The sequence below is a fragment of the Cydia strobilella genome, chromosome 23 (genome assembly GCF_947568885.1).
Source record: "Cydia strobilella chromosome 23, ilCydStro3.1, whole genome shotgun sequence".
In the NCBI taxonomy this organism is placed as follows: domain Eukaryota; kingdom Metazoa; phylum Arthropoda; class Insecta; order Lepidoptera; family Tortricidae; genus Cydia; species Cydia strobilella.
Genome location: NC_086063.1, coordinates 4,302,342 through 4,329,513, shown reverse-complemented (window position 1 = coordinate 4,329,513; position 27,172 = coordinate 4,302,342). Strand labels below are relative to the sequence as shown.

Genomic DNA, 27,172 nt, shown 5'->3' with positions numbered 1-27,172 from the left:
AATATTTAAATGGGGCTCCCATACAACAAACGTGATTTTTTTGCTGTTTTTTTCCGTAATGGTACGGAACCCTTCGTGCGCGAGTCCGACTCTCACTTGGCCGGTTTTTTCATATTGGATGTAGGTAGGTATAATATGATTCAACCGTAGTTAGACATAAACTTCACACTAATAATCTAAGTATTCTAAGTTAACCCTTTAACGGTCCAGATCTAAAAAAATACACGATTCAAGCCACATCGCCACATTACAGTCCTAGAATATCTGTATAAGAAAAAGAAAAAACAAAAATATTATGTTATAGGGTAATAATTTTAGCCGTACAGTAGGTATATCTAAGTGTGCACTACAAAGAGTTGTTAGATTAAAATTTTTAAAATAGTGCAAGCTAAAATTAAAGCTAGAAAAATGTCAGCCAAGTTAAATAAAATTCCCTTTTACAATGTGCGCACGCCTAGAAAAGTATCTGAATGCTATTGCATTGCTTCGAGCCAATAAAAGGAGAAGTGAAATACCGTTTCTGCAATATGTATTGCGGTTAGCCTACACGAGATTTCAAATAGATTCTAAGTAGTCCTATGTCGACAGTTAAAGTTATTCAAATCTAAAACTACTTATGGAAATAGCGATAAAATTCATTTTTTTTCCGACTTCAGCCAGGCTGCACGTTAACCTACGTCGGAAAAAAGGTAAAATAATGAAATTTAATCCCGTTAGACCCGTTAATGACATTAGTTATTTATTATATTTTTAAACAAAAGTAAATATGTAAAATGTTTAGGTACAAAAATAATTTCAATTCAGTGTCGGAGAAATCGGAGAGCAAATTTACTTTATGAGCCATCGATGATATTGCCTGCCATCTTACCTAGTTAACTACATAATGTTTCGTCTAAAAGTTCATTAATTAGACAGAAATCAGGCTGCCATAAAGGAAATTAATGTTTCTTTTAACCGCCCGTGCTAACATTGATATACGAGCAAGCAACAGATTCTAAAATTGAACCACTAGCGTAGCGAGTGGTTCGAAAAGTGGAATCTTGAGCGTTGCGAGTTGCGAGGGTTTCAAGGCACGAGGGTTAAACAAATTTTGCCACCGAGTGAAACGCAAAATTTTTCACCACACCAACGCCAGGAAAATAGCAACTTTAAAACATTAAACAAAATGAAACCAAATCAAATTCAAATGAACGTTATTCAATATTTATCATTCAAAACAACTCAACATTTGCATCAGATTACTTTGCCTCGCATGTGGATAAAATGCCACTTTCTTATCAGTTTTTGAAGTACAAAGAGAGTCTTTCTGAGCTAATGTGGTGAAAAAATTAAGAAGAAGAAAAGAACATAAAGAACGGGACTTGCACGCATAAATGAAAAATTAAAAAATGTTTATTTCTGTTAAAATACAGGTGAATTTACAGTTGTTAGGGTTTCCTAGCAGCCGGGCTAGCACATGATTGGCGCGAGAGTATCTCGCCGCGACATAGACTACCCGTCCCCCTTTAATTTATACAGTTAGTAAAAGACGGGTAGTCTATCTCGCGGCGAGATACTGTCGCGTCAATCATGTGCTCGCGTCAATCATATGATTGCTGGAGTCGTAGCACGGTACGCTTATCACCATGCCTGTCACGTTCTAACAAGTATGTGAGTGCGAAAGTGACGGACTTAGTGATAGGGGAAACCATGCTGCGCGGGCAGTTCATCCGTTGATTTAATTAGTTAATAAAATTTGTCAATAATCAATATATCCAGTTATATGAATCTAATAAATAAATGCCCGATCTTACACGATGACACAATATATTTATCTACATATATTATATGCTTGTAGTTTACCCTATTTAGGTTACCGAAATAGAATTCCCTCAGGTTGAAACCTAGCCAGATAGATTGAGTTTAAAAGTGCAATTTCTCACCACAAAGGGCCTTTGGGAAAAGGGTTTCAAGTGAGAGATGATGACATATTCATCTCTGTCTTCAGTCTATTCACTTTGTGGCCTAGCTCAATAAATATTGCTGACAAGATTTTATGTTGCGGATGTTCAGTGGTACTATAGTAGTTTATGCAACTGATATATAATGAGAGGCCATAAAACTTAAGTGTGGTTTTATGAAACGAGCGTCAGCGAGTTTCATAATAGAATCACACGAGTGTTTTAAGGCCTAATTATGTACAGTTGTATACACTACTTTATCTACACACATATCAGTAGTACTTTAAGATGGGTTCACCTGCATTGCTACTAGTGCTACCTGTACAATATCTATGGACTATAGATATTAAAATGATGCAATAAAAAGTAAATTTGAACAAATACAGAAACAAACTACTCATATTTTCAACTAAAATGTAAATTACAAACAATTTTTCCCAATTCTAGTTTCGTAACAGCAAAGATAGATATAACTCCGTAATAGATGGATACAGTCTAAGGAAAAAATGTGCCTCGAAAATCAAGAAAATTTGATTCTCGATCAGATGGCGCCACTACCTTTGGCCTACTCTCGTATAGAGGGCGCTGACGGTTTCGTTTGTTATTTAACAATTGTAACGAATATCAGTGAAAGAACATGGGTCAAAATCATAAAAATAATTAATTCAAATAAAAAAAAAACATTTATCCATATTTAAATACATTTTATCGTATTTTTATAAATCTTCATTTTTAGTTTTAAAGTGTGTCGATAGATGGCAGTGAAATTACTGTGGTTACAAAATTTACTATGACAGTACCGCTCTATCTTATTATATCCTCTTTGGTAACAGTAACAGCAAAAAACCAACAAACAAATGACAACAGTAATGGCGGCAATTCGATCGTCAAGACGATTTTTTTTAAGTATAGACAAACGAATGAAGTCCCTATTCTCATGTCACTCGAGATCAAATGTCGTGCGGTTTATATTAAAAAAACACACTGAATTGACGTTTCGTATCGATAACTGTTTAAATATCTATGGAATGGATACTAGAATAGAGACCCCACTTGAGTTCCGACAGTTGTTCCAAATAAAACTCATAACCTTACAAAAATCTATAATGTAATAACATTAATCCAGATTTTACCTACTACCACAGATAAGAAAGTTCTCATAATAAAATTGGTTGTAATAATGCTGGTCATTTCCTACGATTTCTGAACGCATTTTAGAGCACTAACGATTTGTGCGTAGATAAAATTATTTTTCACCACACCAGCTGGTAAAGGCTATTGATTGTTCAATAATTGATAAGAAAGTTGCATTTTATCCACATGTGAGGCAAAGTAATCAAATGCAAATTTTGAGTTGTTTTCTTATGTTTGCTGGTAGAATTGACTTTTAAATGATGATTTCGAATGATAAATATTTAATAATATTCATTTTGAATCGATTTGCTTTCATAACCGCATTGTAATATGCCGACTTGAATAATAAACTATCTTTATCTTTATCTCTTTGATTTTGTTTGATATTTTACAGTTGACAACAGTATCCGTACGACGAGTCACTGACAGTGTCAGCACTGACACATATGCTAACATCTACGTTCTCGCTCGCACTATCATTCCAGTACGAGCGAGATGTATGGGCGAGTATGTAGTTAAATAATTTGCAAAAAATTATAAGAAAAGTTTATAAAAAAAAACCGGCCAAGTGCGAGTCGGACTCGCGCACCGAGGGTTGCGTACTTATTAGTATTTGTTGTTGTAGCGGCAACAGAAATACATCATCTGTGAAAATTTCAACTGTCTAGCTATCACGGTTCATGAGATACTGCCTGGTGACAGACAGACACACAGACAGACAGACGGACAGACGGACTGCGGAGTCTTAGTAATAGGGTCCCGTTTTTACACTTTGGGTACGGAACCCTAAAAAGTACAGAATCGAGTTACTAAATACATTCATGTGACATTCATACTCGGACTCAAACTCAATAACACAAATACGCATGTGATATAACTTAGCTATAAATACCTACTATTATTACTAAATTATTATTGTTTTATATGTAATATAAATTATAATAATCATTTATTATATACAACACATAGTTCATGATCAGCAACGCAGGCTTCGTCAAGTGCTTACAACAATAAATCAGCTACAGGCTTCGTCAATCTTAAACACTAAATTAAACTAGGCCAAGTCCCCACTTCGGACCGTAGCCGGTTCAAAAGTCCCCATGACTAGAGTTGTGCCGTTCCCGGTAACATTACCCATTTTGTATAGAGAATGTTACCGAACGAGCAATTTCCCCATACAAAATGGGGAATGTTAACGGGAATGGCACAACTCTACCCATGACACTGGCAGCGTTGCCCCGTTGAATTGCCAAGGAGATCTGTTGGACCAGATACGATCCGGAGCGAGGATCGCCACCCCTTTCTCTTAGTCGCCGACCCAATTGCCACACAAACTCCTTAGCCTCCGCACCCCAAGATCCTGCAGTCTCCACCGCCACCGGTATGAACTCATACGTCGGTTCCAAGGCAGAGTACTTTATATGCTTCTGTTAATTATAATTGTAAATTTGATGATGTGACGTGTAAAATTAATATTTTATAAATAAATTGATGCATAGAAAGTAATTAACGTAGTAGTTAGCGTGTACTTCAGTGTTGACTGACGTAGAAAGTAAGGTAGCTGGTCATTAAATGTCACAGATGTAAGCAAGAAGAAAAGACTGCAATTTTAAACGATTTTAAATACCGTAAAACGAGGTGGCTTTCAAATGCAGGGGCGACTTTGAAATTTTAGTTTATAAGCCATAAATATATATTTTTAAGCGATATATTTTACAGTAGGTGAACATCAATATATAGTAATCTAACTAGTTACACGGACACTTTCAGTGAATAATGAATAATGGTAATTTTATGGCCGTTTTAAAATTATCAATGTAACCCCAAATTTTCCTAAAGCCACCCCGTTTTACGGTACCACAAAAATGACAGAAACGCTAGTCAAAGACGCAAGCAAAATTATTTTATGTAGGTAATATTTATAAATAAATGAGGAACAATTTAACTACTTAAATAGTACACTTAAACCATAGAGTAACTTATACTAGAGCGGTACTGTCAAACTAAAAATGAAGATTTATAAAAATACGATAAAATGTATTTAAATATGGATAAATGTTTTTTTTTTATTTGCATTAATATTTTTATGATTTTGACCCATGTTCTTTCACTGATATGCGTTAAAATTGTTAAATAACAAACGTAACCGTCAACGCCATCTATACGAGAGTAGGCCAAAGCTAGTAGCGCCCTCTGATCGAGAATAAAATTTTCTTGATTTTCGAGGCACGTTTTTTCCTTAGACTGTATCCATCTATTACGGAGTTATATCTATCTTTGCTTAAACTAATAAATGATTGGTCTTTCAAAAGTACAGTCATTGGTCCGTATTTTTATAACGATTGTCGGAAGGGCAATTGAGTCGCTTAACTTCAAGCTCGGGTAAATCCATCTGCCAGATTATGCGATTTTAGTATTAGGAAAAGGTAATAAAGTAGATATTTGCTGAGAGGGTCAAATGGATTCGAGTTTGAAGTTAAGGCCGTTCCATCGGTTTGCCGCTGTCACTGTCACATTTCGCAAGAAAGAACGGGAAAGATCATACGCGCCAAGTGTCAATTTTGATCGAATTTTGTCGATTTTTATTTATTTTAAAAACGTTACCTTACAATATCGAAATTCGAAAGCTATGAAATTAGTATTTAAGTTAAGGTTGTTTTTTATTCTTTTTTTGTTTATAGTATCACATAATAAATAACCGAGTAAAGTAGGATTAAAAGTCCGAGTTAGAGGTTACTTTGGGAATTAATTGTATCGAGCGAAGTGTCATAATTCGTGTATCGGAAGCTATGTTGTTAAAGATAATATACGACACAATTATTAGGAAGGGATCGAAAATTTAATATAGCTTTAGGCACTTGGAATTCCAAGAATACTTCCAATAGTTCAAGCTTTTTAAAGAAACTACATTCCTCTCAGATCAAACGCTTCTCGAATTTCGCGATCGACTCTTGTCATTGTGAACCTTACACCAACTTAATTTTGCAGCTGTCCAAACCATAGTTCAGCACTATTACTACCAACCTGCCAATTCTTCAACCGCAAATCACTCTGTGCTTGCTATCTCGAAGACCGGAGGCTTCAAAGTATTACCAACTTTAAGTATGAACGATAAGGATAGTATTTCAGTGATATGTTATAAAGATTTGAGTTTTAGTGCTTAGTAAGTGATTTTGATTTGGCAACGCCTTAGTTAAGTGAAAGAACTGTAAAAAGTGAAGTTTTAAAGTTTGACAACGTGAGAAAACGTGACTGAAAGACATTTACCATTCAGCAAGGACCACTTTTGTAGCAAACGATGTATTCCTTCCTTTTTATCTTAGTTACCTAAAGGAGCCAGGGAGCCAGAAATCTTTCGCTTGCTCAGTTATCAATATTAGCACGAGGGGTTTAACATCAACTTTGCCCCCTTGTAAAATAATAGTACATTACGATACAAGTGCGAAAAGTATTCCTATTCCCTTCGTTCGTGTTTGAATTTATCGGCAGTCGTTGCGAATTACCTTTTCGCACGTGTACGTTTTACAGTACATTGTGGCTCTTTAAATTTTCGACATACGCACGTATAGTGCTAGTTACCGCACTGGGGCGTTAATTAGCACCATACGTACTGTAAGTAACTATTAAATACAGTCAACATCCCTTTCAGTTAGTTTTTTGATGTAACAATTTTATTGAAAGGCGAAACCCGCGAAACTTGTCTGCCCTTTTATAAGGTTCAGGTAAAGGTCATAGTTCAGAGGAAGCATATATCAGTAACTAAGTTACACGTGTAAAGCTGTGAAATAGAAAACGCGTATATGTCAAGCAGGAATCTTATTGCTGGGAAAATTTTATCTCTGCTTGGCCTGAGGGTTAACTGGTAGAGAATGCTTTCTGGCATTAAGTTAGCCTTTTGTACAATTTTACTGTGCAATAAAGCTTAAATAAATAAATAAAATTATGTTGTACCTACTTAAATCATATTTTTAAAAGTGTACTGTAAATTGTGCCTACTTTATTTATTCATAATATATATAAAAATGTGTAATGGTAATTGAAGGTGGTTTAATGTGTAGTTAGGTATATTACATGGCACATATCTATATTAATGATTATAATAAATAGTTAGAGTTAGACCAAGATAAGTCTGCAACGATTTTGATGGCACACGCAGTGCAAGTGTTATTAATACGTCCTAATTTCTTAGAAGTTTGACGTTTTAAAGAACACTTGCACTGCGTGTGCCATCAAAATCGTTGCAGACTTTTCTTTAAATTAAATATAACTACATGATGGCTAAGTTTGGGTAAACACGCGTAAGCTTTTCTAAAATAACGTACAACTAAAGATAGATTTTATTTTATTTTATTAGCCTGTTCGTGTGTCCCACTGCTGGGCAAAGGCCTCCTCTCTTTCCCGCCACTTGGCTCTATCCAAAGCATATTCCCGCCACTCCACACAGAATGTATCGAGGTCGTCCCGCCATTTCCGTTTGGGTCTGCCTCTGCCCCGAGATCCATCCTGTGGTATCCAGTCCGTGGCTAATTTGGCCCAGCGTTCTGGGTACATTCGGCAGATGTGCCCTGCCCAGTCCCATTTCAGCTTGACGGCCTTCACGCCCACATCCACAACGCCAGTTTTGGAACGCAGGTCCGTGTTTCTAATATACGGTCGGTTCTACGAACACCCAGTATGCTGCGTTCCATTGCTCTCTGGCAAACTTTGAGTCTGGTCTTTTCATTTTCAGTTTGAGACCAAGTTTGGGCGCCGTAGGTGAGGATAGGCAAGATACACATATCGAGGAGTTTGCGCTTTAAAGAGAATGGAAGGTTGCCCTTCATTTGCGACTTCATGGACCAAAAGCTAAGGAAAAAACGTGCCTCGAAAATCAAGAAAATTTGATTCTCGATCAGATGGCGCCACTAGCTTTGGCCTACTCTCGCATAGATGGCGTTGACGGTTTCGTTTGTTATTTAACAATTTTAACGCATATCAGTAAAAGAACATGGGTAAAAATCATAAAATTAATTAATGCAAATAAGAAAACTCATTTATCCATATTTTAATACATTTTATCGTATTTTTGTAAATCTTCATTTTAGTTTTAAAGTGTGTCGATAAATGACAGTGAATTTACTGTAGTTACAAAATTTACTATGACAGTACCGCTCTATCCTATTATTTCGTCTTTGGTACAACTAAAATCAATATACCTACACCACTATATTAATTTAAAGAATTAACAATTTTCCAATAGGCTTAACGAAAATATATTCGGTCACCGCGATAGTAATTTATGAAATAAATCAATTTAAACGGATTAAATCGCATATCGGTAGGCACCAGTCCACCCGGTTGACCACGGACTCTGTGGTTTTTTTAAATTCCGTGATATGAAGTGAATATTTCCAACTCCTATTAAACTTACTCAGAACCTACTTCGCGTTTATACACTTACTAGCTTTTGACTGCGACTTCCTCTGCGTTGAATAAGTATAATAGGATTGTAGTGTATAACCAGCCTTATGAACCGATTTTGCATGTACAACCAGCCTTAAAGTTTGTAGTCTATGATTGTTCATTATTTTAGTATGTGGGTATATTTGCACTTTGTAATTTTTCCTCAGTCACCCGACCACGAACGCTGTAAAGGGTTCGAAACGTCGGGATGTATTATAAATTCAATATACGCGATATAATCCGTTTTCATAGTTTTATTTCATGAGTAACTATCGCGGTAACCGAAGACAATATTATATAATAGGATATTTAACTGTATTTAAAATTAATTATTTTACACCTCGCATGAAATAAAGCACCAGAAGATTAACAGAGAAACGTAGACAGCAGTTATTTTTAGACACAATTTCTATTTTAAAACCCGTATAAAATTTTAAAAGAGTAGTTAATTTGACTGTGACGTCACATGCTAGTGTTTCATATAAATTCCATAGTAGTAAAATCGTTTTGACAGTTCGAAAAAGAAAGTGATTTGACTAGTAGCCAAATTAAGCTTACTTTTTATCCAATCTGCTTTTTAGGATTCCGTACCCAAAGGGTAAAAACGGGACCCTATTACTAAGACTCCGCTGTCCGTCTGTCTGTCTGTCCGTCTATCCGTCTGTCTGTCTGTCACCAGGCTGTATCTCCTGAACCGTGATAGCTAGACAGTTGAAGTTTTCGCAGATGATGTATTTCTGTTGCCGCTATAACAACAAATACTAAAAAGTACGAAACCCTCGGTGCGCGAGTCCGACTCGCACTTGGCCGGTTTTTATTGTTGATTCCCCATACAAACTACCTTACATTGGATAATTGTTTTCCTTCGTATTTTCTGGGGAAACGCTCATATTTGTCATGCTACTTCAGTCAACCTCAGTACTTTTTGTACCGAGACTGACTGAAATAGCAAGACATGTTCGTACGTTTTCGTGAAAATACGATGGAAAATAATTATGCACTACATCTGTTTTTGAGAGAAAACTAAATAAAATAAAATAAACTACCTATATATAATGCACGTAAAAAGTGTTATGGCAATCATTCAATTTGAGCATATGCTTACATCAATAATCAGTTGATATATCAATTATTTCACTTCCAACCTCTTTTCACGCTTTTCCGGGATAAAAACCATCCTATGTCCTTCCCCGGGACTGAAACTATATCTATACCAAATTTGAACTAAATTGGTTTAATCGAATTTGAACTGTTGTGAGACATACTTACTAACATTACAAGTGAGTGAGTCTAAACCGTGAAATTATTTAAATTGGTTTAGCAAGCTTGAAGAGGTAACAGACAGGCAGACAGACAGACATACAGACAGACAAACTTTCGCATTTATGATAATATATTTAATTTTTACACGTTTTTATCTCGCGGCAACTAGACTAGGTACTGCAAAGGCAGACTCCGAACAAAACCAAAATTAAAGTTGGTTTGACAGAAAAAAATCACGAAAACATGTCGATGTTTTAATTTTATTTGAAGGTACTTTAATATAAAATAGCTTAGTGATATAACCGGGGGATCTGACGAGCCAATATCTAAACAGCATTATATTTTCAGAGCAATTAATGCCGTGAGATGGCCATTTCTTCTGTCGCAAGTCGCTTCGCGCCATATCTTTTGTCCCCTTCCTGGACGCTCGCTCTTACTATTTTCATAATACTGGATACTATATATCAAAACAATTATAGATATTTTCTACCCTTACAAGCTGCGGATTTCAATGAACGAGCTATGTTTGGTACGAACAAAAGCCTTAGAACAATAGGCTGATACTAGCCTGTTTTATACAGCCTCTTTTGCAAAAAGAGCAAAAAAGAGAAGAAAACTAAAAGGGATAATATGCACAGAATAAAGGAAAACACAAAGCTTATTTATTTTAATAAAACAGGCCAATTCGAACGTCCACCTGATATCAAAACAATCAAAACTATCGTTTTACTAAAGGATAAAGCTCTTTGAGTTACTTATAAAAACTTATTTGTCCATTGTTCATATATTTGGTCCACCCACATTCCATGTGTTTTCTATTAAAAGGTTCCCTGGAATACGCCCTAAAATAAAAATCGAGATAATTTGCTCAAATTCTTCATATATCGCTTAAAATCTGTGTGAAAAAGAGTATCCGAATTCCGCAAGAGTGGTTAAAAATATTGAAAGCTAAAATTGATATTTGCGCGGCTAAAATTGATATTGTAATACATTTGTATACATTTGGGTTAAAAATTGTATTTACGTCATAAAGTATGAATAATTGAAATCTATCTTGATACTTCAATTATGCTACCTCTGCCGTGTCAGACGTATCTCTGCTATCTCAAAAAACATAGTTTTGAGTAAATCGACTTTAAAGTTTTTGGTGAGCGTGAAAACTAATAAACTCATATATTTCGTGAGTTTATTGAGTTAAGTCATTTTTAGTATGTGTTTTGTGTTTCAATAGACGTGAAGAATAATATTTCTTTACTTTTTTTTTGTAAAAGTACATAGTTTTTGAAATAAACGCATAAACATAGTTTGGCGTAACCACTGTTTCATACATTTGGTGGTTGCGCGTAACTATGTTAACTTAAAGTTAGACGAGTTCGTTGTATGAGCGCTCATACTATTTCGCGTGTCCACGGCTCGCGGGCTTATTGCGGTTTTCGTTTATCTAAAGTTAGAAGACTACATTGTATCAACTTCTAGTAAAACGTGTAACCAGGGCATGGGGAATATTGAGGTGGTCACGCGTAGTTCTTTTATCTTAAGTTGTAAGAGTTCGTTGTATTAGTGCTCCTAGTAAAACGCGTAACCAGACTACTGCCGTGTCAGACGTATCTCTGCTATCTTTAGATAGCAGAGATACGCCTAACCAGTGCAAAATGAAACTAGACACTATGCTTTACATAATACTTAAACAAAATTTCAAAAAATGTCTTTAGTTACTGAGATATTTCATGTTTTAAGATAGACGTTTTCGAATTTTTGGACATTGAGTTATGCGTATCTCTTCTAACTCAAGTTAGAATAATTATGCGTAACTCTTCGCAGTTTTTTTACGGCAAACTGGATATCTACTATCTCGAGTTATCATAGTTTCGCGTAACCACACGCAGGTAGTACAGCGATAGGCGGCTCGCGATGAGGCGGGGCGCGGGGCGCGGAGGGAGCGGCTCGTCGCTCCTTGCCACGTGTATTTGTGTATTTGTGTCGTTTTCAAGCAAAAGGTACTACATTGTCGCTTATCATAAGGACATTCTGACATTTTTTTTGTATAAAGATACAAGCAATTTTCGTCCTTATGATAAGCGACAATATGGTACCTTTTGATTGAAAACGTCGCATTTACATTTCATTACGTACGTAATATTGACCCGGTTAAGTTAGCGTTCCGGTGTTTTTTTATGTTGTATGTTCAAAATATGACAAATTAGTCTTTAAAATGAGTTCTTTACGAAGTAAAGCCTTGTTACGAATGTGTAGTGATAGAAATGTGGTAGAAAACAAAGGTTGTGCGACTAATTATCTTAGCTAATCTCACTTTGTAATCATTGCTGAAAACCCTGTGAAAAACTAAACTATTTCGTTTTTTTTTAAATCTTAAAATAACCTACATAGGTACTGAACTGTTTATCGTCGTCCGCTGTCTGTCATGAACTAGTCGTCAACTGGTCTTGTGATTGTCATGTCTAATTTTGAATTTAAATGTCGGTCGTTCCAAATGTTCCAATATTCCAAATATGTATGTCAGTCAGCATCTTGGGTACTGCTCTCCCAAGTGCTCATTAAGACGTGTTGGATGACCAAAACAGCGTGTGCCTATGTTACACCAAACCTGAGTTCCACTAGGTACAGCCGGGATTCAGCATCAGCTCTATCTTGGGTACTGCTCTCCCAAGTGCTCATCAAGGCGTGTCGGATGACCAAAATAGCGTTTGCCTACGTTGCACCAAACCTGAGTTCCACTAGGTACAGCCAGGGTTCAGCATCAGCTTTACCTTGGGTACTGCTCTCCCAAGTGCTCATTAAGACGTGTTGGCAGACCAAAACAGCGTGTGCCTATGTTACACCAAACCTGAGTTCCACTAGGTACAGCCAGGGTTCAGCATCAGCTCTATCTTGGGTACTGCTCTCCAAAGTGCTCATCAAGGCGTGTCGGATCACCAAACAGCGTTTGCCTACGTTGCACCAAACCTGAGTTCTACTAGGTACAGCCAGGGTACAGCATCAGCTTTATCTTGGATACTGCTCCCCCAAATGCTCATTAAAACGTGTTGGATGACCAAAACAGCGTGTGCCTATGTTGCACCAAACCTGAGTTCCACTAGGTACAGCCAGGGTTTAGCATCAGCTCAGCTCTATGTATACTAAAACCTTCTCCAGAATGTAACAAACACTTTTCTGAAAACCGTATCAAAATCGGTTCAGCCAAACGCGAGATAATCGCGGACAAACATACGGGTCAAACTGAGAACCTTTTTTTTAAGGCGGTTAAAATTTTCTGAGTAACTGACCTTCTGCCGTTAATTCCGCCTTTTACACTTACTGGGATTAAATATTAAATAAAGTACATACAAACAAACACACATACATACATACATACATACATACATACATACATACATACATGCAATACGCATGCATACGCTATTAAACATAAGGCTCTTTCCACCAATCGATTGATCTACTTTATAACCACTGATGTAAGGACTGATGGAAATCGGGCTCCGTGTATGTAATGTGAGTTAGCACATTATAAAATGGATTATCTTGTGTAGTCTGGTTACGCGTTTTACTAGGAGCACTAATACAACGAACTCTTACAACTTGAGATAAAAGAACTACGCGTGACCACCTCAATATTCCCCATGCCCTGGTTACACGTTTTACTAGAAGTTGATACAATGTAGTCTTCTAACTTTAGATAAACGAAAACCTCAATAAGCCCGCGAGCCGTGGCCACGCGAAATAGTATGAGCGCTCATACAACGAACTCGTCTAACTTTAAGTTAACATAGTTACGCGCAACCACCAAATGTATGAAACAGTGGTTACGCCAAACTATGTTTATGCGTTTATTTCAAAAACTATGTACTTTTACAAAAAAAAAGTAAAGAAATATTATTCTTCACGTCTATTGAAACACAAAACACATACTAAAAATGACTTAACTCAATAAACTCACGAAATATATGAGTTTATTAGTTTTCACGCTCACCAAAAACTTTAAAGTCGATTTACTCAAAACTGTGTTTTTTGAGATAGCAGAGATACGTCTGACACGGCAGACTACACAAGATAATCCATTTTATATTGTGCTAACTCACATTACATACAAGGAGCCCGATTTCCATCAGTCCTTACATCATTGGTTATAAAGTAGATCAATCGTATGGTGGAAAGAGCCTTATGTTTAATAGCGTTTGCATGTATTGCATGTATGTATGTATGTATGTACGTATGTATGTATGTATGTCTGTATGTATGTATGTATGTGTGTGTGTGTGTGTGTGTGTGTTTGTTTGTATGTACTTTATTTAATATTTAATCCCAGTAAGTGTAAAAGGCGGAATTAACGGCAGAAGGTCAATTACTCCAAAAATTTTAACCGCCTTAAAAAAAGGTTCTCAGTTTGACCCGTATGTTTGTCCGAGATTATCTCGCGTTTGGCTGAACCGAGTTTGATGCGGTATTCAGAAAAATGTTTGTTATATTTTGGAGAAGGTTTTAGTATACATAGATCTGAGCTGATGTTGAACCCTGGCTGTACCTAGTGGAACTCAGGTTTGGTGCAACATAGGCACACGCTGTTTTGGTCATCCAACACGTCTTAATGAGTAGTTGGCGGAGCAGTACCCAAGATAAAGCTGATGCTGAACCCTGGCTGTACCTAGTGGAACTCAGGTTTGGTGCAACGTAGACAAACGCTGTTTTGGTCATCCGACACGCCTTGATGAGCACTTGGGAGAGCAGTACCCAAGATAGAGCTGATGCTGAACCCCGGCTGTACCTAGTGGAACTCAGGTTTGGTGTAACATAGGCACACGCTGTTTTGGTCATCTAACACGTCTTACTGAGCAACTGGGAGAGAAGTACCTAAGATAGAGCTGATGCTGAACCCTGGCTGTACCTAGTGGAACTCAGGTTTGGTGCAACGTAGGCAAACGCTGTTTTGGTCATCCGACACGCCTTGATGAGCACTTGGGAGAGCAGTACCCAAGATAGAGCTGATGCTGAACCCCGGCTGTACCTATTGGAACTCAGGTTTGGTGTAACATAGGCAAACGCTGTTTTGGTCATCCAACACGACTTAATGAGCACTTGGGAGAGCAGTACCCAAGATAAAGCTGATGCTGAACCCTGGTAGTACCTAGTGGAACTCAGGTTTAATGCAACGTAGGCAAACGCTGTTTTGGTCATCCGACACGCCTTGATGAGCACTTGGGAGAGCTGTACCTAATAGTGGAACTTAGGTTTGGTGCAACGTAGGCAAACGCTGTTTTGGTCATCCGACACGCCTTGATGAGCACTTGGGAGAGCAGTACCCAAGATAGAGCTGATGCTGAACCCCGGCTGTACCTAGTGGAACTCAGGTTTGGTGTAACATAGGCACACGCTGTTTTGGTCATCCAACACGTCTTAATGAGCACTTGGGAGAGCAGTACCCAAGATAAAGCTGATGCTGAACCCTGGTAGTACCTAGTGGAACTCAGGTTTGGTGCAACGTAGGCAAACGCTGTTTTGGTCATCCGACACGCCTTGATGAGCACTTGGGAGAGCTGTACCTAATAGTGGAACAGGTTTGGTGCAACGTAGGCAAACGCTGTTTTGGTCATCCGACACGCCTTGATGAGCACTTGGGAGAGCAGTACCCAAGATAGAGCTGATGCTGAACCCCGGCTGTACCTAGTGGAACTCAGGTTTGGTGCAACGTAGGCAAACGCTGTTTTGGTCATCCGACACGCCTTGATGACATACATATTTGGAATATTGGAACATTTGGAACGACCGACATTTAAATTCAAAATTAGACATGACAATCACAAAACCAGTTGACGACTAGTTCATGACAGACAGCGGACGACAATAAACAGTTTAGTACCTATGTAGGTTATCTTAAGATTTAAAAAAAAAAACGAAATAGTTTAGTTTTTCACAGGGTTTTCAGCAATGATTACAAAGTGAGATTAGCTAAGATAATTAGTCGCACAACCTTTGTTTTCTACCACATTTCTATCACTACACATTCGTAACAAGGCTTTACTTCGTAAAAAACTCATTTCAAAGACTAATTTATCATATTTTGAACAAACAACATAAAAAAACACCGGAACGCTATCTTAACCGGGTCAATATTACGTACGTAATGAAATGTAAATGTGACGTTTTCAATCAAAAGGTACCACATTGTCGCTTACCATAAGGACGAAAATTGCTTGTATCTTTAAAAGAAAAACCTGTCAGAATGTCCTTATGATAAGCGACAATGTGGTACCTTTTGCTTGAAAACGACACAAATAAACAAATACACGTGGCAAGGAGCGACGAGCCGCTCCCTCCGCGCCCCGCCTCACCGCGAGCCGCCTATCGCCGTACTACCTGAGTGTGGTTACGCGAAACTATGATAACTCGAGATAGTAGATATCCAGTTTGCCGTAAAAAAACTGCGAAGAGTTACGCATAATTATTCTAACTTGAGTTAGAAGAGATACGCATAACTCAATGTCCAAAAATTCGAAAACGTCTATTTTAAAACATGAAATATCTCAGTAACTAAAGACATTTTTTGAAATTTTGTTTAAGTATTATATAAAGCATAGTGTCTAGTTTCATTTTGCACTGGTTAGGCGTATCTCTGCTATCTAAAGATAGCAGAGATACGTCTGACACGGCAGACCTACTAGGCTAAGTTTGGTATCGTTTTCGTATAAATAGGGGATGCCGAATTTATTTATGGTGCCAAATTGACACCATTCCGAAATGATTATAAAAACATTTTTTTTTAATTCCTCTTCACGCTTAAACCGCTGAACCGCTTAGTTGGAATTTATTATAGTGATAGTTAGAGTCTCGAGGACATAGGATACTTTTCATCCCAAAAATGACAACACAATAATATTTTCACAAATAACAATTGTAAGGCAGTTCGTCTTTATGTTGGCCATAATTTGCAGCTTTATTAAAAGAGAGTTTATGAATATAACCAAAAAAAGAATACAAAGCTATTATATTTCCATGCCAACTCACGCTTTCTTTATGATAAGTATTCACTCGGGATTAAAGCACAATCCATTTCCCGATTATTTCTAACATGGTGGCTACGGATTAAGGAAAATGAAGGAATTTTTATTGCCATGCAAAAATGGCTTAAGTGTACAAGAACTGTGTGGCACTTACGACGTTTTATTTTTGTTAAGTTTGTATCAAAACGAGAAATATTTGCGCGAGCATGTTTTGTGATAACGATATGTCTGAGTACAGGGTGTTTAGTGACGGGACGATGGTTTTAGGATAGTATGCACATGGATTTTAGTCATTAGTAAATGTAAGCGGAAACTAATATCGCGATAACGAATGTAAGATATTACGTTCTAATTGGCCTCCCTGTCGTTTTTTATGTGACGTAATAGTTGCAAGGTTGTATTTTTACTTATAACTTCATTGCTTGACACGGTACACCTATATTCTGATCGCTAAAAGCGTTTTTTGACATCATTTATAACTCTTCAACTATAACTTTGTCTATTTTTTGTAAATAATGCAAAAAAAGTAAATACAATTAATGTATATTTTTTGCAATTATGGAATGCTCGCAATTTAGCCCACCACCATACAAATTTACGGTGGGAAATTAAAAAAACTGTGAGACTGTAACAAGCACAAACAACAATAACACTTTCTCTGCTACTCCTATCGAAAGATACATAAGAGTATCCCGTTCTGACAGTTCCTCCCACCACTCATGCCTAATCCAGTTTTATACTAGATTCATGAGGCTTCGAGTATTATAATGAAGCCCACTTCTCGTGCGACTGTTTGTAGCAGGTTTTATAAACTAAGTTGCTTTCTTATTAAGGTCAGAGACAACTCTATAGTAAAAAATTGCACGGTCTGGCACGCTCGATATCTGTAGATATAAGTCGACCCTTAATCTTATACAGCGTAGCATTTTGTAAATTTTTATGTATTTGCGTCCATCGAACATAGCGGGGAGAACACTCTGTATATTCGTTGAAAGAGCCATTGAAAGAGATCTTTTTATGTAATGTCATGGGTAACATTATTTCCAACGTTTTCCTCGGATTGTCTGAGTAATGGGGTCAGACAAACAATACTCCAAATGACTGCTTTTTGATGGCTCTTTAATACTGAGATTAGGTTACGTGGACTGTTTTCTGTTGTATCAACGTATGACACACGAACTTCAATCGCGTTTTTTATTTGCTTATTTTATTTACTACCTTATTCATAATGACATTGCTGACTGTAAAATTCAAACGTACACGGGCCATGAAGTGTTAAGTTACACGTGGAATATAATGTTAGGTAAGGAAATTATACTAGTAATTTGGGCGAAGTTGCGAAGCCCAATTATTTAACTAGGAGTTTAGTTCGTCGCGCTAAAATTAGTATATGACCGAACGCGTACAATCAAACTTATTTGTAATCAAATATTGAATATTTAGTTCATTATTAACGACATCCTTATTCCCTTATCTAGTTTGTGATTGATGATGACATTGAGTTTATATTTAATTTTATACCTTACGGATGAAACAACTAGTTTATTTTTGGAACAATATTCATTATTGGCTCGATCGATCATGTTTAAAATTTTCGTGGAAAGTATTTATGAAGCTATATTTAGCAGTAAGACTGTAAGATATGACTTTCGAACGTGAATTTTAGAAATTATTCTATACTAGCATTTTCCCGCGACTTCGTCTGCGTGGACTTAGTAACAGCAGCTAAAGTAAGTATAGCGCCTGGAAAAATTCTCATAGCAATCATTCAATTTGAGCATATTATGCACACAAATTAGCAGGCACTTCATTAATTATCTCAATTTCACCCCGCTTTTTACTTTCTTAAGGGATGATTTTCGGGATAAAAACTATCCTATGTTCTTCTCAGGGACTCAACCTATCTCTATGCCAAATTTCATCTAAATTCAGCGGTTTAACTGTTTAAGCGTGAAGAGGGGACACACAGACAGAAAGACAGACAGACAGACTTTCGCATTTATAATATTAGTATGGATTTGAAAAAGTTATCTGGGTTGTCAGATACTTTTGGCGCGTTGTTTCATCCACTACTATTGATGCTGACTAGGTATACGTCCGGTTCAAATTGGGACACATTTTTTCGGACTTTCGAAGCGATTATTTTCAAAATTATTCGCTTAATCAAAAATATTTCAGAAACCTAAAAGAAACCAAGCACCTATAGAACGATGCGCGGCACATTGATTTTTACTGATTTTTCTTTCACTAAGTTAATTGTATGGAATTTACTTATTTATTTTTACCGAAATCAGGAGCGGCTCTAAAAATACACCTATATTTCAAATTTCATTAAAATATAACTTAAATACAGATAGGACAGACAGACATACATGACGACACTGTTTCGTTTTTGCCATTTAAGCCACGTGACTCTAAAAACGCAAAGTTATAACTTTATATAAATATCAAGACACTACCAAAGTCACCTCTCCTTTACAATTTTAACCCTTTTCCAGGCATAGGACAGTTAAGGGGCCCACTGACTATCAGTTCGCCGGACGATATTGGCCTGTCAGTTGTTCGGAACTGTCAAATTTTTGTTCTAATTGACAGGCCGATATCGTCCGGCGGACTGATAGTCACTGGCCCCCTTTATAGGATTTATCGATCACATACGCGTCAATAGAATTTCAAGTATTTCAACTTTAGCATTCCGATTTAAGATCAAATTAGATCTCATTTTCGGGAAATGTGATTGACTTGTCTTTAAATGACAACCCGAACAGCCTCCTGTAGGCCTAGCACATGATTGGCGCGACAGTATCTCGCCGCGAGATAGACTACCCGTCTTTTACTAACTGTACGAATTAAAGAGGGACGGGTAATCTATGTCGCGGCGAGATACTCTCGCGCCAATCATGTGCTAGCCCGGCAGCAGCGATATCATGGTCGCGTTTTTATCACTTATCATGACATGCGTCACTTTCGCACTTACATTGTTATAACGTGACAGGCATGGTGACAAATGATAAAGAGATTGCTTAGGTATCTAAGTTTCTAAATAGGACACGTTCATAGCGATCGATGGCTATTAAAAACTAGAAACTGTTCAGGCAAAATGGCCGATACTAGGGTAAACAGCCATTACAGGCCTTTACGCTGCCAATAGGGTAAACGTGCTTATTATGGACACGAGCCGGTATCTCGACCCATTTGCGTAACAATAACGTACCTAAGTAGCATTGGAACTCCGGTCCTGATCTATACTTGGAGGTAAAATACTAGGAGTGTAAAATACTTGCTATTGGGTACGAAGCGAAATATACAAATACATACGTGAAACGAAATAAATCTATTAAACGGATTATATAGCGTATAATTAATTTGAAATACTTCCCGACGTTTCGATTACCGCATTTGTGGTCAACGGGTGATGCTGTAAAGGGTTCGAAACATAGGGATGTATTTTTAAATTCATTATATGTAATTTAATCCGTTTAGTTTTCACGTCATGAAAATTCACTTCACTTCTATACCAGTATAGGCCAATCAAATTATATTTATTCGAAGAATTAGTTCCCAGCAAGCTGGAAATTGTTTTAATAACTTCATTTTGTCCTAAATGCGTGTAATCAGAGTTTGCTCCATTCCAGGACAGGAGGTGTTCTTAAAATTTAGCTCTTTTTCAGTTTTTTGCTTGTAAATCGAAAATGGTACGTCCGACAGAAAATTTGTTCTAATCATGACGAGAATTGATATCCGAGGATCCGAAAGGTACCGTAAAATGAATTCATAATCAGTTTGTAAAAAAATACCGCCACACTTTGAATTTATTTTTAGGGTTCCGTACCCAAAGGGTAAAAACGGGACCCTATTACTAAGACTCCACTGTCCGTCTGTCTGTCTGTCACCAGGCTGTATCTCTTGAACCGTGATAGCTAGACAGTTGAAATTTTCACAGATGATGTATTTCTGTTGCCGCTACAACAAAAAATACAAAAAAAAAACGGAAGCCTCGGTGGGCGAGTCCGATTCGCACTTGTCCGGTTTTTTGTAAAATCATGTAAAAAAAAAACGCCTTTTTACCAGTGTCTGATCCACCAAACCTTGCTGGTTCCTTCTACATTGAGTGGTTTGACAATCCAAGGAAAAATGTGTCTCCTAAGCCTCCCAAAATGTATGCACACCACCTGGGATGAAGAAAACTCTGATTGCATTAAGGATCAAATGAAAGAATTTAAACGATTTCCAGCTTGCTGGGAATTAATTCCTCAAAATCCTATTTTAGGATCTAATTTGATTGGCCTATAACTGAAGATAATGTTACATACGTGAAACGGTCTAAATTTGCCTTGAAAGTAAATGCCGCCCATCAGACATCTATCAAGATCAAAATTGCGTCTCATTTTGATCTAACCAATACTTTAAATTTTAATTGTTTTTTAATTGTTATTTATAAAATTGTAATTGTGATATAATGTAAAATTCAAGCGCAATGTATATTGTTATATGAATAAATGACTATGACTATGACGGTCGTAGTCATAGTCATAGTCATTTATTCATATAACAATATACATGGCGCTTGAATTTTACATTATATCACAATTACAATTTTATAAATAACAATTAAAAATTAAAGTATTACAACTATCTAATATAATAACAATTTTAACTATAGCTGGCTTATAATAAAATAATAATTCCCAAGTCTATGTCAATTCATCTAAATAAAACAATCAACTGTCGTCTCAATGGTGGATTTGTTTTCATCCATTACGAGTTCGATTTCGAAGTCAGTTTCCTTCCCTTTATTATTCTTTAGAAATGGAAAGTTTAAGGCAGCGTCTTACGTAGGCGAACAACTCGCGAACGCGAAGCGATGCGGCGCGGCGCGGCGGCATACGCGGCGGCTCTCGCGGCGAAGCAGTGCGACGCGGCGAGGAAGAAACAAACCTTTGATACGTATGGAAATGACCTAGGTGAGCGTTCTTCGCGGGTACGCGGCGCGGCGCGATGCGATGACCTTTTCCGAAGTGGGCGCGTCTATAATACACGTGCGCGGGTTCGATGCTAGAAAGATATCGACCTTATTCTTATTTAATAAAGTTGATTTTAGTGTTGTTATTTTCGTGAATTTTAAGAAATAAACATAAAATAACTAGTGGCTCTGTGAGACCTCGCGATAAGCTTTAAACGCATCGGAATCGCAACGAGATCGCTTACGAGTTACGTAGGACACTTCTATGGGTATCAAGTATCAAAGGATTAATTTATCCGCGTCGCGCCTCTTCGCTTCGCGTTTGCGCGTTGTTCGCCTACGTAAGTAAGACGTTACGTAACTTTCCTCTCAGTCATTAGGTATGGATCAGTCTCTTTTACAGATCACTTCTTATAACAGATATGCAAGTGAAGGGTTTTCAAGAAGTTCAAAAAGTTCTCGGAAATTTTCACAGGAAACGAAGGAAACTTTCATTTTGGGAATAGATAATTTCGATTCCCATACAAAAATAAGAGAAGTTTCCAAAATTTTACAATGTGAAAAATCAGTAGTTCATCTACAAGATGGAGCATTAGGGTGAATATTTTTTTTTAACTCGTTGCCAAGGTTAGTGTTAATGTGTCCAGGGGAAAAACAACTTTTAAACTCCTGATTTTATGTGGTGACTGTGTGGTCAAGCGGATCTGACGGTCGCGGAATCAAATCCTGGCTCGTATCAATGAGTTTTTCGGAATTAATGTACCTACGGAATATCATTAAGGTATTTTATATTTCACTAGCTTTTCAGTAAAGAAAAATATCGTGAGGTTTCACATACATGTGCGAAGAAATTCAAAGGTCCCCAATCTGATGTTGGCCAGCGTGAGGACTAAAGCCCAAGCCCTCTCGCGCATAAGAGCTGTGTCCAACAGTGGGACGTATATAGGCTGAATCGTGGAATCATTATTATATGCATATATACCTATCGTGAGCCCTAATAGCATGACTCGAAATTTTACATATTTGCGGTGTCTGTTAGTCTGTGATCTCTTTACTTACGGTAAAGTAAGAATAATTTTCCTGTCGGGAGCTGTTTTTAGAAGGTGTTAGTGATATTGCTGGTGGCAAGTAATGCCGGATTTGAGTTATGAAATAATTCTCTGGTTCATATTTCGGAGGATCACTTTCTTAAAAGATCGCGTTTATGGATATTATTTTGTGGATTGTGCTATGCATTTTTAAGACTGTTTTTCTGCATATTTGTTTTGGAAACTAGAATAACTATTCTGGTAAAATAGGTCAACAACTTTCTTCGATTATAAGCAACCTAATACGACATGACACCAATTAGTGTCATGCTCACCATAGGTGAGGTAGGTTCATTGGATCATTGGTGCTGGCTCTATGTCATTATTTTCTTAGTTTAAACCATAGAGTAACTTATACTAGAGCGGTACTGTCATAGTAAATTTTGTAACCCCAGTAAATTCACTGCCATCTGTCGACACACTTTAAAACTAAAAATAAATATTTATAAAAATACGATAACATGTATTTAAATATGGATAAATGATTTTTTTATTTGCATTAATTATTTTTATATGATTTTGACCCATGTTCTTTCACTGGTATGCGTTAAAATTATAAATAACAAACGAAACAGTCAACGCCCTCTATACGAGTGTAGGCCAAAACTAGTGGCGCCATCTGATCGAGAATCAAATTTTCGTGATTTTCGAGGCACGTTTTTTTCTTAGACTGTATCCATCTATTACGGAGTTATATCTATCTTTGGTTTAAACGTTACATTTGATCTTGTGTGAAGATTCACATTTAATTATAGATATAATTAAAAAACAATTTACATTTTGCAGACCTATATAAATTTTATTTGTAAAATTTTACCTCATTCATCCAGTTCTAAGCTTGACACGCCGTGACCGGACTCCGCGGCTACCAAACGGTTTCGAAACGTGTACATATAAAAGAGCCACGCGGGGCAGGGAAGAGCATCGTGAACACGTCGCAAAGAGCAATGTCCATGAGTACCACGTTTGTGCTATACATGTTATTTTAGAAAGCTGAACCGGATCATGAGTCTACGTAACTTTTATATTACAAGCGTTCCATCTGATTCTAGTGTTAAATGGAGTGATAACTAAAAACTAAAAATTCATAGTCACCTTTTTCAGATTGCTTTATGCATGTTTGCTTTGTAAACTTAAACAATTCTCTCTTCTGTTATTAAAGAGTTTTGACGTGACCTTGTCGGTATAACTCTATTCCTAATTGGTATATGCTGGCTTTGTGTGATTGTTTTTTCAGTATAATTTTACATTTGGTCCAGCGACAATTGGACTACTAACTAACAAGTTTAAAATAGCGGCCATATTTTTTGAGATTTCTTAGTTTTTAATGACTTACCTCATTCATGTAGTTCCAAGCTTGACACGCCGTCACGGGGCTGAGCGGTTTGTAATGGTTCCCAAACGTGTACATATAAAAGAGCCACGGTGCCGGGAAGAGCATTGTGAACATGTCGCAAAGAGCCATGGCCATCAGCACGACGTTGGTGGGCGTGCGCATGTGTCTGCGGGACAGCACGACGACGATGAGGGTATTGGCGACGGTGGTGGTGGCTAGCAGGAACGGTGCGATGTATCTGGAAGGATTAAAAATAGTTTATTAGGTCAAACATTATACAGTTTGAAAGCAATTTGACTTGAGTTTTCCTTGTGAATAAACCACAGCTATAGGTGCCTTAGGATCGGTTGCACTAAACTGTCTATCACCGGTAAAACCGCTAAATTTTATTGTATGGGAAGTTCCATTATTCTGCTGAGTAAGCGTGGCTGGTGCAACTGCCCCCCCTAACAGCATTTATAGCGTCATAATGACGTCAGCGACGTCATTATGACGCTATAATTACGTCATTGTTACGTCATTATGACGTCGCTGACGTCACTTTGCTACCTATTAGTCTATAGATTGCATTCTTTTGCTGTTCTTTCGGTATATAATAATAATAATAACCACGGCCGATACGGCCACGGCGACTGCTTTCAATTCCGTTGCTGTCGCTGGTGTGCTCTCAAGTGGCTGACGTAACCGATTTTGTTTGTAAAAGTTAGATTCGGTATATAATATACTAGTTTAAACTAGCAACGGACTGAAATACGTAAGTTTTAAAATATTTATGAAGTTCAGTTTTCAATTTTCTTACACATATAAGTATTATTATTCGAAAATACCATTTTTCATTTAAATCCCAAAATGCAAGTATTTATATAGCGTCGTTCGCTCTTAAGTAATAAATAGAACACTCACCCATACATAGGCTCAGCATAATCAATAGGGAATTCGCAAGTCACATTCAAATACACGTGGCTGAATTTCGACGCGCAAAAATTGTCTGTCGTGAAGTTCGTGTAATCCGGCGCAGTCAAATTGTCGTAATAAGTATAGTTGATCTTCGGCACATCGATGACGTCGTTCACACCGTACGGCTCTTCAAACGCGCCGGATTTGAAGTTCTTCGTGTTGTTGAAGAAGTCGGGCCATTCTTTCGAAGCCTCCATGTTGGTTGTTAAATTTTCATCGTCATTTTGATCTGTGGACAAGAGAAAAGGGTGTTGAATTATTTTCGGGATAAAAGGTTTTTGGGAGCGCTTACATTCCTTTTAGGATCATTCTCTGAGAATATGTCTGCGGTTGCGTCTGATTGCCACGACAAAATGTATGTAAAGTCATACATTTTGTATGGGTCGCGGCAATTAGACCGCAGACATATTTTTTTGAGAATCACCATTTAAATCCTTTTTGGGTTACGTGCCTTAGACATAATAGAAAAAATCTAACCTTTAAGTAAAGTTGCGTCATTTCACTCATTTATGAAGCGCCGTAAAATTTATGGCGCTTACGCGTTTAGGTCGCGAGATTCACGTTTCGCTTCTATGGTTTGATGCCAAAACGGCAGCAACTCGTGGCGCAAAATACTGGTGTTCTGCGCCGGTTCTATACATTAGTAATAATAGTTCAATGCACGAAGTCACGGACAGAAGCTAGTGAAGAATATTTACTTAAGTTTCTTTTAACATAAATATAATTATGTGGTGAATTGGTACGTTCAGGGGCCCACTGACTCGCCGGACGATATCGGCCCGTCAGTTGTTCGGAACTGTCATATTTTTGTTCTAACTGACAGGCCGATATCGTCCGGCGGACTGATAGTCAGTGGGCCCCTTAAAACAAACCCACTTAGAAAGTCACGATTTCTATTTTCAAAGGAACATCGTTTATTTTCGTTATCCTTTTTAAGCCAATTAGAACGATGAAATGAAACCACACAAAGTTAATATGTTTGTATTCCTTAATTAAATGCGTACTCCAATTTAAATTGATTAGGTATTAAGGGCGAAGAAAATAGAATTTTGATCGCTGCAGCGACATGCTTTTTGTTATAATATTTTGATAGAATGTCGTGTCTTGTGAAAAATTGTTTGTTTTAATTTTAATTACTTACAAGAATATTATAGTAAGAGTCGGCAAGCCGCGGCTCACGAGCCGCATGCGGCTGTTTGGAGGTACAATTGCGGCTCTTTATATCACTCAACAAAATAGAACGTACTTATATCTAGTTTTTTTTAGTAAAAACGTGGGATAAAAAATGTATCGGGTTGACAGATGCTGCGAAAAGTCACGTGACTTTAACCATAGCTAGTATTTTAAAGTATAGTGAACTGTATTGGATCATAAACCGTGTTTTTTAAGTAAAATAAACTGTTTTAACTTCAGTGCCCGTATAAGACTAGAATAACTTTAGAAGTTAAACTAGATTTATTTATAAGATTCACGAGATTGTCTTAGTCCGCTCGTCAACAATAAGCCTAGATGGCGTTAAATTGAATTCCCGACGAAGTTAAATACAACAGGCTTTGTTTGGCCTCTTAGTATAATCAACTTCATTTTCCAACTTTCGAAATAAGTGGTATTAAACGACCAAGTTTTGCTACCGAGCGTCTTAGGATTTGTCTAAAGCTAACTCTTTAATAGTGATTTTGCAATGCCAAAGCGTGGAAGAGCAATTATTATCATCATCTTCCTCGCGTTATCCCGGCATGTTGCCACGGCTCATGGGAGCCTGGGATCAGCTTGACAACTAATCCTAAGAATTGACGTAGGGACTAGTTTTTACGAAAGCGACTGCTATCTGACTTTCCAACCCAGAGGGGGAACTAGGCCTGGTTGTTGGAAGAGCAACTATAAACAACCGAAATTTGTAGTAATTGGACGAAACAACAGATCAACAACAGTTTTAAATCACATTTACAACCGGGTCTATTGCGAATTTATTTTGTTACTTTTATTTACCGACGTTTGGACACAGGATTCACTGGTCGTGGTCGCGGGTAACTACT

The 27,172-nt window shown here is 37.3% G+C and overlaps 1 protein-coding gene across 1 annotated transcript in view; it reads right to left on the bottom strand.

Annotated features, from left to right (window-relative positions):
• LOC134751836 (sex peptide receptor) overlaps positions 1 to 27,172 on the bottom strand; it is a 113,457-nt gene that overhangs the window by 21,768 nt on the left and 64,517 nt on the right. The window contains exons 2-3 of the mRNA XM_063687332.1: positions 25,083 to 25,365; positions 24,180 to 24,417 (exon numbers count right to left, since the gene is read on the bottom strand). Coding sequence (XP_063543402.1) covers positions 24,180 to 24,417; positions 25,083 to 25,333 — 489 coding nt within the window. The 5' untranslated portion in view covers positions 25,334 to 25,365. The remainder of the gene's footprint in view (positions 1 to 24,179; positions 24,418 to 25,082; positions 25,366 to 27,172) is intronic.